A 19,839-nucleotide genomic window follows, 5' to 3' on the forward strand; every position below is an offset into this window, starting at 1 on the left:
TTAATGCACTCATATATACATTCTAAAAATCCTCTTATATGGTATGTATAATAAAAAAGGTAAAATATTAATTTTAGTCATGTATATATTAGAATATGATGTTTTTAGTCATATACTTTTTAATTAATTATAGTCTTGTAATTATGTTATGACGATCAATTTTAGTTATTTTCATCAAAACCATGTAACTAAAAAAATATCAATATCTTCTGTCCCCCGCCATAATTTTTTGAACATACTTATCCAAATATTTAGAGTAAATATACATTAAATATAAATTTAAACCTCGATTTTTTAAATTTTTATTATTTGATATTCAAGTATTCGAGTTTTGCATGAATAATCCGAGAAAGGACGACCTTGCTCCTAGTTCTTCCCCATATGAATTTAAACCTCAGTTGAAAGCGTTAAGTTGGCAACCTCTATTATCAAAATAGACATAGGCAATTATTAGCGTGTTTTCGCTAAAACGCGACACCACTCCACACTCATCATCCGTATTTGCTCATTTGTTCATAACAGAAACGAGAATTGTGGGGGACTGTAATAAGTACCATAAATTAATCCAAGTTCTAAGATTCTAGAAATTTTATATACAAATTGATTATATAAATTAAACTGCTATTTATGATTTGTAATTTATTTGACATTGATGTTTTAAGTTTGAACGATATCTAGGTTTAAGACTCAATTATAACATTTAGTGTTGTCATAACAACCCAGTAGAGCAACAACCTACCATTTGGACGCATTGGAATAACCAATCCAACCCACCTATTTGGCTGAGCGATACATGCTAACCTGTCAATTTTTAGTTATGTTTGACGAGTTTGATCGCAACCCATTACAACCACGTCAAGCCCGCCAATTCGGCATATACGAAATTGCTAATCTAACAAGGCCCATTTGGCCAACGAGACATTCTGACAGAATTGATCCATTATGACAACTCTAGTAACATTCCTCTTTCCCCATTCAAAGAAAAAAAAATTAAACTACCTATTTTATATAAATTGCTTCGATTTCTCTCTAAAAAACTAAAGGTTCCTAATATTTTTTTCCACATAATTACTACATAATTAAATTCAATTAGTTCGATGACCTCATGTATTGTGCTGTCATTTTCGACCCGCAATCTTTTATCTTTCGATGTGCTGATGGCGTAAAGTTTTTGGGTTAACGCAGTTATCTATAAACAAAATTAATCAGGTAAACTGCATTAGAAGAAAAGTTCGTCTGAAAAAGTATTGATAGAAAAAATCAAATTCGTGAATTATTAGTCACATGCTCACATGCTTCACAAACTCGAATATCTCAAAAGCATATATTAATTGATTTTAGTCATAAGCAAGATATTCAATACGGTAACCATTAATTCATATCATATATAGACTTCTGCGCTATAATATCAAAATAAAATATCTATCATTAAGTTCACCAAAACATTAGATACATATATCAATAATAACGAGCAAAAATATTTGATTTTTCTCTAAATTTTCTATTAAAATGTTGGTTTTAAAATTTTAACAAAATTTTTATATGATAATTTAATTATACTATGTGAAATAAATAAATGTTCTCCTCAGCGCTAGTAAATATTAAGTATTAAATTTGGATACAACTATATATTCCAATTTTACCTTTTCTCATCTTTAGAAACAATTATGGAGTAATCAATGCTTCATAACTTTAAATCCATACACTAGCTATAGACTTAAGTTTATATGTAATTATATTCGTTATATATAATATTTCATGAAATAAAACAATATTTATTGAACAAAAAAAATTATTATTTTGCAAAAAGTTCACACATCACATTTATTAACATGTAAATACAAAATTAAAGTACAAGAAATCAAGAAAGTGGCCAGCCTGAACACATCATTCTAACACCAATACCCAAAAGTAATGAAATAATTTGAAACAAGCATATAATTAAACAACAAAATTTAATGATTTTTTTAATATAGAAAATCATCGGCAGGTGAGATTTTCAATATTCTTAGAAGATATATTAATGTCCATTGTGCAGTTCATATTAGAGGACTTGTTCTTTTTCATCAATTTCATGATCTCCACCTTTCCCCTCACGGTCGATTGACTAGTCAATGGAATTATAGCACGAGACCTGAACTGGCCCGAGATCACCTCCGAGGGCACGTTCGTCGATGACAAATCGACCGTGACCTCGAATTTCCTAGTCGACCGGGACTTGGCACTCGCTCCAGGCACAACCGCCTCGCCAACTTTATACGTGCCGAGATAGTAGAACTCGACCGTGCTGTTTTGGTACTTGTACTTGCCGAAGTTCGGGTTTTTGACTCCCAACTCGGCTATCATTTTGATGCTGAACGATGAGTTTGTGTTTAGTGTGGCGACTTCGAATGTGTCGAACGTAGCGGACCGGACCCTGAATTTAGGTGACCGGACTTTCATGATGGTGAGACCGAAGATGAGAAAAACACATGTTTGAAGCACGATGAATGCTAAAACGTACACGAAGCATTTCTTACGGTTTCTACGTCTCTCGTCTCTTATGGCGACATTGACGACTTCTTCATCGACACGTCCATACGGGTTTGCTTGGGATGGAGTAGAGGGTTTTTCCGCCATCGGATTTGATTTGAAAAATGAAGTTCGATCCTACTTGTAGAAGATCAATAGGAGCTAGGTGGTGGAGGAAAATTGAATGGTGATTATGATTTGAATAAAATATATTTGGATAGTTGTGTATTTATATAGCCTTTAAGGGGACTACTTGGTCGTTAAGATTACCTACTGAATAATGGTAATATATTTATGTTAGTAAGAATGCTTTTGCTGAAATTTCTTTGAGAAAATAGGTGGGGCATAATTTTTCAAACTTCATTATTCACAAATGTTTCTATTGAAACACGTATCTTTGTTTGTGTACAATTTAAAAGACTTGTGTTGATGAGCTGTTGTACAGTTTAAAAGATTTGAATTAAATTGTTATCATCATGTATAACTTTGTTTTATTTTAAATTTTTGTGGTGAAGGGCGTGAGAAAAATTTAAACGCGACAATAAACATTGGGTCATAATCGATGCTTCTATTAGAAAATTTTGAGCTGGCCGATGTCTACTTCTATGAATTTTCAAATTCTTCGCCTACTAAGCACAATTTTATGGTATATATATATTGTTCTCCTGTTAATTAAATGTGAATATAAGGAAAATCAATCTGGGAGGACGATAACGACTTATCTCACTTGAATGTCAAATTAAATACTTTTATATACATGGAAAATATGTACTCAAAAAACATAAAATTAGTCCTATTTACTTTTAAGAACCGGGATCGAGTCGGTAAAAAACCGAAAAATGGTTTTGTTTTCGTTATTTTAGAGACGATTCCGATTTCGATCCACAACCAAGAAAATTCAAAACTTGCACTCACACACACAAACATATTACTTTCAATTTAAAATCATATATATATATATGTGTGTGTATGTGTGTGTGTGTATATATATATATATATATATGTATGTATTTAAAGGAAAAAAATCTAAGTCAATAATTTCCACTCGGACTTGGAACTGTTTGCCACGAGGGACTTAAGTTTGGCATGTTTGGCTTCCTACGTTAATTTTCGACACCAACGTTGGATGTTGACCTTTGTTTATTTCAAAAAGACTTTTTATTTGAAGAATTTAATGTTTGAATGCATAAACGTGTCCAAAATGTTCTTTGTAAATAAAAGGCTTTAATAATTTTCTGTAATAAGCAAGCTAAATGGATAATAACCAGAACAAAAATTCAAATTTATGAGTATTATAAGCCTATTTTTAGACAAAACTTGTGTGAAACGGTCTTACGGGTCGTATTTTGTGAGACAGGTCATAAAAAAGTTTTATTTTTTATGCTAAGATTATATTACTTTTTATTGTGAATATCGGTAGGGTTGACCCGTCTCACAGATAGAGGTTGTGTGACCGTCTTACAAGAGACACACTCTAATTTTTATATAAATTATCATATACAATTTAAATTAATGATAGAATTAAACATCACAGTATCAGATAAATATATTTATTACAAACCAAGAAGTATTATTACAAAAAAAACTTAAAATTAAAAGGAGGGAAAATAATTTCAAAAACAAAATTTGTCTATAATAAATACAACAATAATTTCAAAATATAGATATATTACACCCCGAAAAAACAATACAAGTAAAAAAGTCATCAATTGCAAACAATATTCCCCAACTGTTGCGAGCCAGTCAAAATTTCCATAGAACACTTCATATCAGTGGATTTTTTCTTCTTCATCACATACAAAAGCTCCACCTTTCCCCTTAGCTCAGCTTGGCTCAAAATGGGTACGACTCCGGCATTTAGATCACTAGCGAGCTGTGGATCCGATTGCGCACCCGCAAAGTCTAAATCCGCAACCACGACAAATCTCTTCGACGACTTCCATTTCGCGTAGGAATTGCTAACCAATGCCTCCCCAATAGACGTGTCCCGATAAGAGAAGTAAATGGTTGTGTTTGTGTACTTATAACGACCGAAGTTAGAGTTCTTGAGCCGCAGCTCGACGTTCATCCTCGTGCTGAACGACGGCTTTGCTGTCGAGTTGTCGATGTTGAAGTTGTTAAACGTTGCCGAACGCACGCTTAACTTCGGTGTTCTGATTTTCATTATGGTCAGCGAGAATACCGCGATGACCGCGGATTGGAAGATGATGAACAACACTACGTAGAGTAAACATTTTTGGCGTTTCTTTCTACGTTGCTGCCTAGCATCATGGAAAGCTGCGGAGGCCGCCTCCGCATCTCCGCGTTCGTGGCCGTTGGCGGTAACGGGAGGGATGTTTGGAAGCTCTTGTTCCTTTGAAGCCATTAGAATTTGTTGCTTTGAAGGAGTAAGAGATGGTGTTTAAAGATGGAAAGATTGTGTGGGGTGGCTACTCCTCATATATAGGGGAACACATTGACTTCTCTTTGACATAACTTATAAAAAAAATATTTAAAATTGTTTGTTCTAAGCATACAACTTGTGAGTTAGATAAATAATGTATTTTAATACATCAATGATTGGATAATAGATATCCAAAAACATAAATAATTACGTAACTTATATTCATCTGACATCAAAATCTTGAATTTATGATAAAGTTTCAGGTTTGAAACTGTTACTCAACTAAAAAATATATATATACAAAACTAAAATTATAGAGTTGTTAAGAAGTAAATAAATATTAATTTTATATCTCAACAAAAAAATAATAATTTAGCATAATTATGTAGTTTTACATAAACACGTTTCTTGCTTTCTTTTTTGTCATAATAAACTAATTAACGCGTCCGGTGGCTTTCCTTCTCTACGAATGTCCACTCAATTTGTAGACTTTTGCTTCATCCACACACTTTTTCCCACTCGGCATTTATTCAAACATATCATACTAGGTTTCATACAACATGTTTCACTTGATTAACTTTTATTTTCCAAATAAATTTAAAAATATAGAATATCAAATTACTTTAGGGATTGCTTGAAATCAATAAAAAAAATAGATTTTTACACTTTCCACTTAAAAAAATCAGTTTGATGTTTCTTAACTTCAGATTCAATTTAATTAAAATCTTAAAGCTAGTTTCAAGCTGATTCTGATTCCGATTCTTCGAACTTGAAAAAAAGTCAGTTTCATGTTTCTTAATTTCAGATTTTATTTCTGTGTCTGATCAATTTAATTGAAATCTTAAAGCTAGTTTCAAGCTGATTCAGATTCTGATTCTATAAAAGTTATTATGATATTTTTTGATAAATAAATAAAAATTGGTCTCGACACTATTAACACACAATATTTTTATCTAATCCAAAATTATCACTCACATTCAAATAAATGAAGAGAAATGTTATCGATAATAAAGATAACTAAAAAACTAATATGCGAATCATTTATTTATCAAATACTCTATCATAAAAAAAATTAAACATCGCCCACTTTTGTTTTTTCTAATTTTCATAATCTAAAAATATAATCGCTTCTACAAAATCATAATTTTTTTGCGTGCAAACACCCTTAATATATTATTTCATTATCATTTTTAAATACTATCTTATTTTATCAGAGAATCGACTAGATTATTCTTTTGAAAAACAATCATAAAATTTTTTTAATGGATTTACGTTAGAAATATTTTTATATTATTATTCTATGCATTTATTGTTTTTTGGTTTAAAATTTTTGCTAGATATTGAATAAATAATTTGCAAGGACTTCAAATGATCTTCGAACTTGATCTGGTCCACTCGTGACCCAATCAAAAGAGTAACGGTCTTTGATTTATTGGAAGAAGCTTCTATTTTATTTAAATTCATAAATTGGTGAAAATATCATAATTCCGAAAAGTCTTGGTCAGGCCCAATCATATTTTGACAAGTGGGGGCTTGTGTTCCTTTTTTAGGTGGAGTTTTGGAATTATTATGGGTGCATCATATTCTATCTTCTAGATGGGCACAAGGAATCACAAAGACTAACGATGGTGGCAAGCATTTGTCATATTGTTTTAAAAGAAATAATCGGGTAATTTGCATCTGCACCCCGAAAAATCCCGAATATCACGGGTTCTCCTCGAAAATTTTGTTGTTTCGATATAGTCGCCCCTAAACTTTTTGCTATGTTGATATATACACCTGTAAATTTCTTTCTCCTTCCAAAAATTTCTGGTATCTCTTAATATTCAAACCCTTAACTCAAACTTGAAGTTAATAAAAAAAATTGTTCCAAAAATTTTCGGTGTCTCTTGAGACTCAAACCCTTAGCTCAAACTTAAAGTTACTAAAAATATATATATATATATATATATATATTTAGCTCATTTCTCAACGTAAAACTTACTTCTTTTCATTCATTACTCAGTCACTTTTCTAAGTGTACAAAAAATAAAAAAAGTAATTATTACACACCATTACTATTAAGAGATTTACTTGACTTTTTACTACAATTTCAGCAGAAATAAAAATTTATTTACATTTCAAATCTCTGACCAGTCTCTTATTCAAATCGACGGCTAGAATGCAATCCATCTCCGTGGATTTCTTCTTCTTCAGCAGCTTCAGTAGCTCCACCTTCCCACTCAATCTCGACCGTCCATTCAGCATCAGAACCCCCGATCTCAGATCACTCCCTAGCTGCTCGCGGCCGATCAATCCGACCGCCGACAGCTCGACCACCACCTCCCACTCCTTCGTAGATCGCGCTCTGACCCGCGAATAGGGGAAGATCGTCGAACCCACGCGCTCGCCGTTGTAATAGAACGAGATGTCCGTGCTCGGGAACTTGTACTTGATGAAATTCGAGTTCTTAAGCGTGAGTTCGGCGCGCATCCGGGCGTTGAACGATGGAGTGCCGGCAGCTGCGGAGAAATCGAAAGTCTCGAAGGTGGCGGACCGGATGCGGAATTTGGGGGTTCGGAATCTGAGGATGGTTAGGAGGAATAATAGCGTGATTCCAGCTTTGAGGACTCCCAACAGGAACGCGTAGAGTAGGCATTTCTTGCGCCTCCGCTTGCGTTGTTCTTCGTCGATTTGGGTGCCGCCATTGTTGAAGCATACTGGAAACCACCGTTGATTCTTGTCCGCCATTGATTTAGCAAGAAATTGGAGGAAAAGTGAAGAAATTCGGCACGTCGAGTTGTGGAATCAAAGTAAACATATTGGAAAAGTTAGCATTATAAACCAGAAATCGTGAAATATCCCAAAAACAAGAATCAAATTGATTCATAATAATTCTATGAAATTTTACGACAAATCCCCAGCTCTAAATAAAAAATCCTTTTTTCCTTTTAGCATACATCTCTCGGACAACGGTGTTAAAATTTTGTTTTAATCCGAAAAATAGGTAACTAAAATCGAAATCAAAATTGATTTTTTTTTTCTATTTTGAATACAATTTTCTATTTTGAATGCAAATGTTAAATCGAAGTTTATATGATTGGTTTTGAATGATATAGATCAAACTGTTTTGACACAAAATAAAATTAAAATGGTTCAAATATTATATATTTCTAAATTAAAAAAATCAAATAATACTGTATAAAATCGAACTCTTGGAGATGGCATTTTAGTATAATTTAGAAGCATATTAATACATAGTCATACATTTATTGGTTTCATTCAGATTTTAAAATGACAAAAAGTTTATCCTGAAATTAAATTCAAAGATGTAAAAATATCGAAATTTATCCGCTCAAAATTTTTATTTTACATAATAACATGGAAACTTTATGTATAGTAGAAATTTAATCCCAATTTTTTTGGCGGCTTGTGCGGCATTTATGTGGATGTCAGTGATGATTTTATTTTATTTTTATCTGACAATGTTTTTAATATTATCGTACAATAGTCGTTAATTAGCCGTAAATTAACGTTTATTTTTTTGAAAAAAAAAATTCAACTGATCAGATTGTTTGTCAATAAAATATTATTAACTTTTAAATATAAATCATCAAAAAAATTTAAAAAGAAAATAAAAATTAAAAAAGAAAGTAAAAGATAGGCATGTGGGGTGGACCAACATCGTGTCCCCTCCTTCACGTCCTTTTCTGGCACGTGCAAGCACATGTGAGACACATTGCTCCATAATGAATTTGAAATTTGGGTATTCAAACATCTGAACGAGATTTGTGAGCCCACCATGACTATAAATTTTAACACTAACCTACAGTTTGATTTACGTTATTATTTATTTATATTTTTATCTATATTTTTATTTAATCTAATTTTATGTTTGATGTACCATATTATTTATATATATATCAATTATTTATTTTATATCAATCAAATAATCAATAATTTATCTTAGAACAATCAAATCATTAAAATGAAATTACAATATTACATTTAATAAATAATATTATAAATATTTTATTAATATTTTCAAAAAGACAAAAAGATAATATCACATTATCTCAAATTTAATCAATCAAATCAAACATTATATTAACTATCATTTTTATATATTTTATTATTAAAAAATATTACTTATCTCCATATTATTTGTCAAATATCACGAACCAAACGATATCCAATATGTGTGCTTTTGTGGGATCCATCAATGCGTGTGATGCATATCTAGGAAAATATTTGGATATAAGAAGAAAAACACACTAAATAAAATATGCAGCAGATTCTTTGGCACAAGTAGAAAATAAATGTATTCTTCTTATTTATTTATTGTTGATACAATTTTTTTATTATTTTTTTAATAATCAAATGAATGAGAGTTTAGGGTTGAATAGACGCTTAGTTGGTTTAAAGGGCTTAATATCTCGAGCATCATTATCAATATCATCATCGAACTTCATCGATTTTGGTCATCTATGTTTTCAACGATTTGGTCTATGACCATTCCAGTTTGAGATTGATAATTGATTATTTTAAAATCATATTTTAGATATTTAATCTTTTTTTTTGGTTTTTATCATATAATCAAGGCAAAAACTTGTTTGAGACGGTCTCACGGGTCGTATTTTGTGAGACGAGTCTCTTATTTGGGTTATCCATGAAAAAGTATTACTTTTTATGCTAAGATTATTATTTTTTATTGTGTATCTCGGTAGAGTTGACCTTTCTCACATATAAAGATTTGTGAGATCATCTCACAAGAGACCTACTCTATAATCAATGAATCAAGCTGCTCCAGTTTTGGATAGGACATTTGTTTACATGATTAGTCTTGGAAGACCTATTACTCATTCTCCTTCATATATTCTTGATATGATTTTTACCCGATTTAGTTCAATGATGTCATCTTAAATTTTAAAAAATTGAATAGTTGTTGGAATGTTGTTAAGGCTTAACCTCCAATCGTCAAAAAATAATTTTAAGAAACATGGCTAATAACTTTTCTTCAGTCAACAGTCATAGCCGCTTGATCAAGCATACAAAAGTTTAGATTTGGCAGAGTAACACTAACCCGAAAGCCAACGTCCAAAGTCTGTAATGGTGACAAAGCAACACCAACCTGAAAGTCGACGCCTAGAACCCGCAACGGTAGCAAAGCAGCACCAATCCGAAATCCAATTTTTAGAGCCCAAAATCAATCATAACTTCACAAAAAATCATTAAAAATCCTTAAAAATAATCACATAATGGTAAAAAAAACATGCTGCCCAAATTTGGTTTTACCCAGTTGGTAAAAAAGAACCGTATACTGTTAGAACCATTAGTTTTGGTGATAATAAACAATAAATTATTGTATTAGAACAAATTGTCGTTTGATTTGTATTATAGGAACTCGAACGCTTTAGAAGAATCCATTTAACCGTTATCGTAATGCTAAGTTATTCAACCATTTCATCATCAACTGTGTATTTGATCTACTCGACCGCTCTTGCGCTCCAGTCTGTGGCACATGGACTACTCGACCATTCAATCTATCTAAGAACATTAATAAACGGCCGAATAAAGTTAACTTCAAGGAGATTGGCATGGAGGAAGAAGATGGGCATGGAGTAAGAAGATGAGAAAGAATAAAAAGGAAAAGGGAATGAATCAGTTGTCCCAGATCATTTTAAGTTTAACCGATCGAAAGACGACAGTGGTTCTTCCTCAGCCGATTTTGTGGACAAAATTCATGTTCCTACTGCTGATCAATCATGGGTCAAAGAGCCTTCTTCCACTGCTGATCCAATTTCAACCACAGAACCTGATGTGATCGTTGGGAAAACCCAACCGGAAGCACCTTTCTTTTCTGCTGATTTTACTAGCTGCTAAATAGTTCCTTCCACAATTGTTGAGATGGATGCACCACTACCTGAGGTCCCTCTGACTTTAGTTGATGAAATGATGAAGTTTATGATGGACTTTGATCTCTTTGGTGACTGTCCCAAGGTTACATCTCTTGAGACTATGATTGAAAAAAAGGGCCCCCAGTCCCCACATTCTTCGAAGATTGCTACTCAAGATGATTCTCCTATTATATCTACTCCATCAGTCGATTTTGAAATTTGAAAAGATGCTTTTCCCATAATTCCCAGTCGTGAAGGCACCTCTGGGCAGATGACATGGAGCATGTGGAGGTGGTCAATGAAAATGAAGATGGCCGGTTAGATTCAAATGACAGTTTTGAAGCTAAACCCTCAAGTAAACCTTATCTGCGGCCGATGCACTCTTTGCAGAGACAACTTCCGTCTAGACAAGGTTTGAAGGCTCGTGGTTGAATTTGATATTCCTCTGCTCGCCTATGACATTGACATCTCTAATCTTCGCCAAGATGTTATGAGAAATGTATCAGAAGTCAAATCAGAGATAAAAGTTGCATGGATGATATTAAGAGTTCAAAGAAGACACCAACGATATCATAGTCATCTTGTTTAGACAGCTAATCCAAATTGAACAAAGACTTGGGGATCATATTGGTGGTTTTCAGGCTACCCTTGGCATTCAACTACAAGAAATTCTGGATCATTTTCAAAAAAATGATGCCAAAAAAAGGGGAAGAAGAATAGCGAAGGCAAGAAAAATCCATATGGAGGGTAGACGAAGCTAGAAGAAGAGCAACAACTAAAGAGGAGAAGAAAAAAGATTATCAGAAGAGGGGTGGTTGATCTGGAGGTGGTGGAAGCTCTTGGTTTAGGAAGTAGTATATATTTTTTTTATTCACGTAGGTGTAATATGTTTTTACTTCCTTCCTACTCTCTCTATAACAATGAAATTCATTTTTCTCATATATCGTAATATATCTGGGTCTTAGTTTTTGCCATCACCAGAAAATAAGAAATTGCTAGATCTCTTAGTTTTGGTGACAACAGACAATAACTTATTATATTATATCAAGTCATCGTTTGCTTTGTAAAGGTACTCGATCGCTTCAGAAGAATCTAGTTAACCAGTCTCGTAACGCTAAGATATTCATTTGTTTCATTATCAATGGCGTATTAGATCTACTCGATCGCTTTTGATCACCAGTATTGGCACATGAACTACTCGACCATTCACTATATCCAAGAACACTAATAAACGGTCTAGTAAAGTTATCTTCAGATACAAGCCACACATCTTACGAGGATCTCACCTACTTTATCAGAAAAGTTGTTAGACTGGCCATATCCAACAAACATGATGTGAGAAGATTAGATTGTTTTACACAAAAGTTTATGCGCAGAGCTATTTGCTTTTCGTTGTCAGTGACTGCTTCCTATCATATTTGGTAAATGTCAAACTGCTCATTAATTGAAGGGCGTGTTAAAGTAAGAAAAGATGGTGACAATAATATTTTTGCATTAATGCTCATTTAATGAGCTACAGATGAACGTTGAACGCGTAAATGCAAAAGGTAATATAAATAAATAATGCCAAGAAGATCTTAAAGAGACATTCATAGATGCTAACACACATTTGAAGAAAAAATCATTCATGCTTGCATTATCCAAAACGATTTCTGAGCACTCATCACCTTAATAGTCACTATTATTCATTAGCCCTCGCTTCAAAGAACATTTATCAAATCATCAAGGGCTTCTGTCAACCCACTCGACCGTTTCTTATCAAGATTGTTCGAGGATTTTTTCAACAGTTATGAGGATTCATTACTTTACTTCATTATTGTTCTATTGATTGTTAGATTGCGCGTCTCAAACATTTGAGTTTAACAAGGAGTTTCGACTTAGGCAATGAATAAGTCTTAAAATTGAAGCGGGTTGTTACAAAATATTGTAAAACCAAAGTTTTCTTGTGAAATTATTTCTAAGTGCAAGAAGGGGTAACACATGAACTTTAGTATCTGAACATCCATAAAATTATTGTAACATTTCCTTTACTACATTACATATATTGTTTGCATGCTATATTTGAGTATATAATCTTCATAAGAACCATCAGACCATTTTNATATAATACTACAAAACAATCAAATGACCACATCGTGTAATTTTTTCTTCAATATATATATCTTGAGAAAGGGACATACTCCATCATATAATACTACAAAATAAATTAACCTGAAGTCATACAACTTTTGATTATACCAAATAATGTTAACAATCAGAGTGACAGGCTCTTTAAGAAACCAACTGATACCAGAAAAGATGATGAATCACCAACAAGTACATTTGTAGTCATGAATAGATATTTCTTCGTACAAGTTAACGTTGCAGATTGAGACTAAATATGGGATCAGTTGAAACAGCCACAAGCAGTTTTGGCCAACGTAAAACTAAAGAAGCTCAAAAATCTTTATCATATATATCACAATCAGATCAAAAAAGAAGCAGACAACTTATTGATTATCTATCTGGTCATCTCAAGGATCATATTGGTGCAAACATTCTTCTGTGTAAACCAGATAAATTGTGAGCAAAAAATTCTAGTACTCTAAGTTTTCAGTTTCGGTTTCAGTTTCACTAAGAGTTTCAGTTGGACAGTTTCAAGTCCTAACTTAAGTACGTAATTCCAAATAACATTTAATTATTAGAGTCTTTCAGTAAAAACCTTCCTTGAGGAAGAATGGGTGATGTAGGAGTGTTGAATTCTCCGAACGTCCATAAAAATTTTTGTGTAAATTTATCATTCAGTTTACCTTATATTAATTACCCAAATGAATATGACTTTATTCAAATCAGTTTTAGTAAGTCTTATTCCACACATTTGATACTGATAGATTTGTTGAAAACTCTATTGACAAGAAGAAAGTTTCAGCATTGTTAACACAATCGAAACAATTGGAAAAAAAATCTAAATTTCATATATCGATCTTGACAAGTGGTAATAGAGCAGGTCATTCTTGTCCTTGAACAAAAAAAAATCATCATGGAATCATTCAGCAAGATTCTAATGTTTTTCAAAGAAAATTTTGATGATTGGAACATCAAAATGCATGCGTACTTAGATGCACATGACGATGATATGTGGTTCGTCATCATAGATGGACCAATGAAGATAATAAAGGCAAATACAGTTGTAGTCATCACTGAGGGTGCTTCTCAAATGCTAGAAAAACCAAGAAATGAATAGACAAACAATGATAAGAATAAAGTAAATCTCGACAACGTGGCCAAAGACATCTTATGTAAAACACTAAACAAAAACAAAATCCAGCAAGATCAAATGTGCAAGACGCCCAAAGAAATCTATAAAAGTTGATCTAACTATGTGAAGGAAATGAGCATACCAAAGAAAATATGCTCTCTGTTGCCATACAAAAATTTTACAACATCAAGATGAAGCCATGAGAATCTATGTCTGATATTGATGAAAGAGTCGGCAGGATTATAATAGAACTCGGTGCACTTGGAAAAGTTTACAACAACCGAGAAGTGATTCTTAAAGTAATGAGATGACTACCAAAAAAATGGGACATCAGGACAGTAGCTATACATGAATCAAAAGATTGGAAAAAGATGGAGTTACATGACTTATTTGCAAACTTAAAAGCCTATGAATTTGAATTGCAAATAAGGGAAGATGATCAACCTGCTACTCAACTGGCTAAAGCTTTAACTGCGGTGAAACTAGAACCATCTGTTTCAAATGAAAAGTCAGCTGAACAATTAAGTAGTGATTCTATGTCACTATTCGTAAAGAAGTTAGGAAAATTTCTAAGAAAAAATCAGGGCAACTTTCAAAACTCCAATTGAATATCTTATCAAAAGAATGAGTCAACTGATGACTCCACTTCCTGTTTAAACTGGGGCAAAACTGATCACTTCATAGCAGACTATACTAAACCAAAAAGGGATGACAGAAGACCATCTGAAAAGGGCAAGAGAACTTTGGGTAAAAAGAGATCTAAGGATGAAAATAAGTTCTCTAAGAAAATAGATTATCAAATTGCAATGATGGCTGAAGAAAACAAATCAAAATGGACTGATTTAGATTTTGAATCATCTATATCAAAAGACTCAAGCATCTCCAGCGATAATGAAAAGGTAAAGTGTTTAATAGCAAAAGATGTTGAGTTCAAATCTACCAATGAACATGTATTTGACTTGAACTCAACTGATTTTTCACGAGAGGACATTGTCAATAAACTTTAGGACATGGTCAATTAGTACCAAAGACTTTCTCATTCATTCGAAGAAATTAAAGCTAAACAAAATGATCTACCCGAGGACATAAGTGAAATTGATTGGGAACATTGTAGTGAAATGTTGAGTCTAAGAGTAGAGATTGTTAAATTTAAAATTGAGAATGCAAAGCTACAAGATGAGAACCATAATTTCAAAATTGAAAATTTCAAGTTAACCGAACCAGTTTCATTTTGGAATAAGTCTTCAGTTACGTTAACTGAAACGCCAGAGTTGCAGAAACATGTTGGTGAAAAAAATGGTATCAGTTTCAGCAACAAGGAAAGCATTCCTGAAACCTGCTGAAACCAGTGCTCAACCAAAACTAAACGTATGCAAAGAGAAATGTATTCACTTTATAAGATCCAATATGGTATACGAACCTCAAGAACTTATTCATCAAATCGAAAAACCTTTTGAGTACATGAACAAAAATAAAAAAAAATTTGGGTATTGATTACTTACCTGATAGATCATATGCTAAATCTAATAGGAAATTTTTTCAAACTAGTTCAGCCAAGGATAACTCGATGAGAGATAAAACAAAATATTATTTTAATTGCAAATCTGTTCAAAAACAATATAGGCTGATCAATGAAGTTGAAAAAAGTAAACAACATGTGATATCCACTGCACACAAAACACACTCAAAACCTATTTGGAACACAACCAATGAAAGATCATTAAGTTTGGGTTCCAAAAAAACTAATCTCATCTGAACCCAAATAGTTATGAGTACAAAATTTTTATTCACTTATGAGTACATGACATCAACCAGTAGTTGTAAGTTTAATGTTTAATAACTAAAGTTGCAAATTTCATATTAATGTAAAATTATAAATCCAATTACAACCCATTAAACTTCTTTAAATGGTAAGAGAAGCTTTGAAGTTTCAAATCATAATAAATAAAATTAGGCTAGAAGTTAAAAAGCAGATGTAACTCTATTTTTGTTTTCAATTATTTTTCTAGATACAGATGTTTTTAAAAATAATATCTTTGACATTTTCAAATCTTGGCTAGTAAATTTCCTTTGAAATTTCGTGTTTCGTAGATATTCTTCTGAAATAATAGAGACGTGATAATTACACCCTCCTGCTCAAACTAGATATTTAGTTTGAAATCACATTACTATGAAAATTATATTTAATGTGAATAGAGAAATAATTGAAATACGTTTAAAAATAAACTTAAGAATTAGTAAATGCTTAATCCATATAGTCATAGATAAATTGATAAAACCATAATTGAAATACAAAGATGTAACGAGTGATTATAACATTATAATTATTTTTCACTTAGCTACTTATTTAATAATAATAATATATTATTATTATTATTATTATTATTTTTTTCCCTTAATTAAGACACCTGATAAACTTCTCCAAATCCACCACCGAAGATCCGCCATTCTCCGCCGCTTCTTTAGCGAAATTTTTCATCTCCGCCGCACGTTGCCTGATCTGATTCCCCTTCTCCGACTCCACCAACTCCCTCACCTGCTTCTCAATCTCTGCCGCCGTAACAAACCCATCGTACGTCATCTCCAGCCGCAGCGCCACCTTCATTCCCTCCACCAGGAATTCCCGTTGCATCTTCTGCTCAGCGTACAGAGGCCAACAGATCATCGGCACGCCGAACGACAGCGATTCCAAAGCCGAGCTCCGCCCGCAATGTGTCACGAATCCCAAGACGGATTCGTGGCTCAGAACCTCCTTCTGGGGAGCCCATGACTTCAAAACAAATCCTCTATCTTTAGTTCTCTCCAAGAACCCCTTCGGAAGAATCGCGTCCAAGTCTGGCTCCTCCTGCGACAGTGATATAGGGTTTTCCGGCGGACTGCGCACAGCCCAGAGAAACCTATGCCCACTGTTTTCTAAACCAACAGCCATTTCCTTCAACTGATCCCCCGAAAACATACCCCTTCTGCCAAAACAAAGAAATATTACGCTTCTTGCTGGCTGTAAATCCAGCCATTTCAAGCATTCGTGCTCAGTAGCACCGTTCTTGCTGTTAATATCAGAAATTAACGGGCCAAGAAAGTAAACTGGAGGAGTTTTAGAGTTTGGTGTACACAAATCCTTAACCAGTGCGACTTTAGCTTCAGGCTCGAGCGCATCAAACGAGTTCACGAGGATCCCATCCGATCTTCCCATATTAATTGCAGTGTCCAGAAAATGTTTGTAGACGTTGCTCTCTCGAAAATGCATTCCACTGGGAAAATCTGATGAAAGAATTCGTGGACACCCAGGAATCTCAAGAAAATCGTTGAATACTCCTATGTCTCCACAAATGGTTTCGTGAATAGTAGGAAAGTAAAGAAACACGCAAAGGCCATATCCGCCGCTGCTGACATAGAAGTAAGTGGGTATATTCAAGCTTTTAGAAACTTCAGACGCTGAATTACAAAAGAAATCAATGACAAAAGCTTTGATTCTTGATTTCTTGGATATTTCTTCGAGAGCTTCGAGTAGTATAGGGTTGTGGAGACGTGGGATTTCGAAGTAGAGTTCCACGGGATTGGTGACATGATTTGGAGGGGGAATAGCGGCTCCAGAGATGCGGTGGTAGGTTATCGAGGGGATGGCGGCGAGTGAGGCGGCGGCGGAGGTGGAGGCAGTGCTGAGGATGGTGACGTGAACTTCTTGGTGGTGTTTGGCGATGAATTTTGCAAGTACTACCATGGAATTCATGTGCTCCGGCGTAGCATAAAGGACAATGGTTTCCGCCATTGTTGATAAGACTACCAAATTTAGAACCAACAAAGTTATCTTTCGCTGAGTATAATGGTAGCGTCCAGTGCAGAGTGTCGCGTACTCAAATAATGTTTTTAATAATAATTTTTATTTATTTATTTATAACATAGTTTGGTACACTTGATAATGGTGGTTCACTGTTGAGAAAACATTCTTCTAATGCGTAAGAATATCTACATGATAAATAATAAATTCTATGAAATGATATTATTTTCCTCATTTCTTGAACATTGGGATTTAAATTAGTTTTAGATATTTCTTCGAAAAAAAATTGCTATTGATATTGTGTTAGGACATAAATAATTTATATAATTTTAAAAATATATTTTTGTTATTAAAATTTAAAACTAAATAGTTAGTATTAAAATGAATCTATACTATTTACTAATCTTGATATATTTCGAAATTTCATCAATAATTTATTTTAAAATATTCATAATCAAATTATAAACGCATGAAAAAAAATATTAAAACGTAAAATATAAATAAAATAAATATATAAAAAAGTGAAAAACGAAGTAGCGTATTGGACACATCAAATTAAAAATTTAAAATATATAAGGTTAATTTTATCATTACAATCTAATATATAAATTTAATCACTTCTATTAAAATCATACCAAACATTAAATATAATATCCTACATCTTATTTATCCTTATATTATATATCACATGTTTATCCTATCATGTGTACCAAACTATGCCTAACCATATTCTCTATCTATCATACACACCATATTCTAAATATCAAATCATAATTTTTTAATTAAACTGGGATTGAGGAATACAGATTATTCTGCTCTACTCTGTATTTTTCGTCCTTGATCATTATATATATTAATGCACATGTTCATACGTGATGTCTTTGTGTAACATATTTTATAATTCATTTAATTTATATTTAAATAAAAATCAAAATATAATTATAAAATATAATAAGAAATTATAGAATAATTTTTGATATATGAATTAAAAAAATAAAATAAAATAAAAATTGAACTTATAACTTCTAGTTTGAGAAATCAAAGTTCTACCCACTAAACTACATGTGACTTACACTAATAGAAATTTTGGCTTTTACTTCGCCACTCGTTACTTCGACGATTATTAATTATGAAGTAGTATATATCAATCAACTTCGGTAATAACACCAGCGAACTAAAACATTATTTTTTACTTCACAATTTAAAAAACACGGGCTTCACTTCTAATTTTTTATAATCTTTTACTTCGACAAAGTAGTTTTGATGAAGTGAAAAGTTAAAAAAATTTTAAATTTATATTTAGTGAAGTAAAAAAATGAACCATAATTTTAATTAATTTTTCTTAAATGATGAAGTAATAAAATACAAATTAACTCGTCATATTAAAATTCTGTCGAAGTTAAAAAAAGAATTTACTTCACCACAACTCAATAATTGTGAAATCGTTCTCTATTAAATACTTCACTAAGACCCAAAAAAATGAAGTTTTTTAAATTTACTACTTCGTCATTAAATGTATATTGTGAAGTAAAAAAACTTAAAAAAAAAAAAAGAAGAAAACCGTCGCTGTTAGCGTCGATTTAAAAAATCCGTCGCTAAATAAATCGACGACGGTTGTATAAACTGTCGCTAATTAGCAACGGTTTAAACAGTCTGTCGCTAAATAAATCGGCGACAATTGTAAAACCCGTAACTAATTAGCAACATATTTATTAACCCGTCGCTAATAGCGATAATTTATAAATTTCCGTCGCAAATTGCCTACAAATACACGCCTCCGCAAATTGTAAAATCCGTAACTAATTAGCGACATATTTTTCATACCACTTCATATCTACTTTTATTTTTCTCTCGATGGTTTTAATTTCGATGTAGATTATATTTTTTAGCTTCAATTTTTAATTTATAATCATGAATTTAATTTTGTTGTTAGCTTATTTTATCGCAAGATTAAATTGTTTTATAAATTATTTACAAATTTAAAATATGATATTTAGATGTGATTATTTAAAAATATATAGGAATATTTAGCTCCAAAACCGTCGCTAATTTA

At 32.4% G+C, this 19,839-nt stretch overlaps 4 protein-coding genes across 4 annotated transcripts; all 4 read right to left on the reverse strand.

Moving 5' to 3' along the window:
* Nucleotides 1-1,878: 1,878 nt before the first annotated feature.
* Nucleotides 1,879-2,743, reverse strand: LOC140985767 (late embryogenesis abundant protein At1g64065-like). The gene has a single exon (XM_073453683.1). The coding sequence runs from the start codon at nucleotides 2,617-2,619 to the stop codon at nucleotides 1,981-1,983; it is 639 nt and encodes a 212-aa protein (XP_073309784.1). The 5' UTR covers nucleotides 2,620-2,743; the 3' UTR covers nucleotides 1,879-1,980.
* Nucleotides 2,744-4,126: 1,383 nt separating this feature from the next.
* On the reverse strand, nucleotides 4,127-4,929 carry LOC140986623 (late embryogenesis abundant protein At1g64065-like). Its single transcript, XM_073454928.1, has one exon. It carries the CDS (start codon nucleotides 4,874-4,876, stop codon nucleotides 4,217-4,219), a length of 660 nt encoding a protein of 219 aa, XP_073311029.1. The 5' UTR covers nucleotides 4,877-4,929; the 3' UTR covers nucleotides 4,127-4,216.
* Nucleotides 4,930-7,003: 2,074 nt separating this feature from the next.
* On the reverse strand, nucleotides 7,004-7,624 carry LOC140986548 (late embryogenesis abundant protein At1g64065-like). Its single transcript, XM_073454843.1, has one exon. It carries the CDS (start codon nucleotides 7,622-7,624, stop codon nucleotides 7,004-7,006), a length of 621 nt encoding a protein of 206 aa, XP_073310944.1.
* Nucleotides 7,625-16,260: 8,636 nt separating this feature from the next.
* Nucleotides 16,261-17,844, reverse strand: LOC140986934 (baicalein 7-O-glucuronosyltransferase-like). The gene has a single exon (XM_073455351.1). It carries the CDS (start codon nucleotides 17,775-17,777, stop codon nucleotides 16,404-16,406), a length of 1,374 nt encoding a protein of 457 aa, XP_073311452.1. The 5' UTR covers nucleotides 17,778-17,844; the 3' UTR covers nucleotides 16,261-16,403.
* Between the last annotated feature and the right edge of the window lie 1,995 nt (nucleotides 17,845-19,839).

This window comes from Primulina huaijiensis, chromosome 10 (assembly GCF_012295235.1).
Source record: "Primulina huaijiensis isolate GDHJ02 chromosome 10, ASM1229523v2, whole genome shotgun sequence".
In the NCBI taxonomy this organism is placed as follows: Eukaryota; Viridiplantae; Streptophyta; class Magnoliopsida; order Lamiales; family Gesneriaceae; genus Primulina; species Primulina huaijiensis.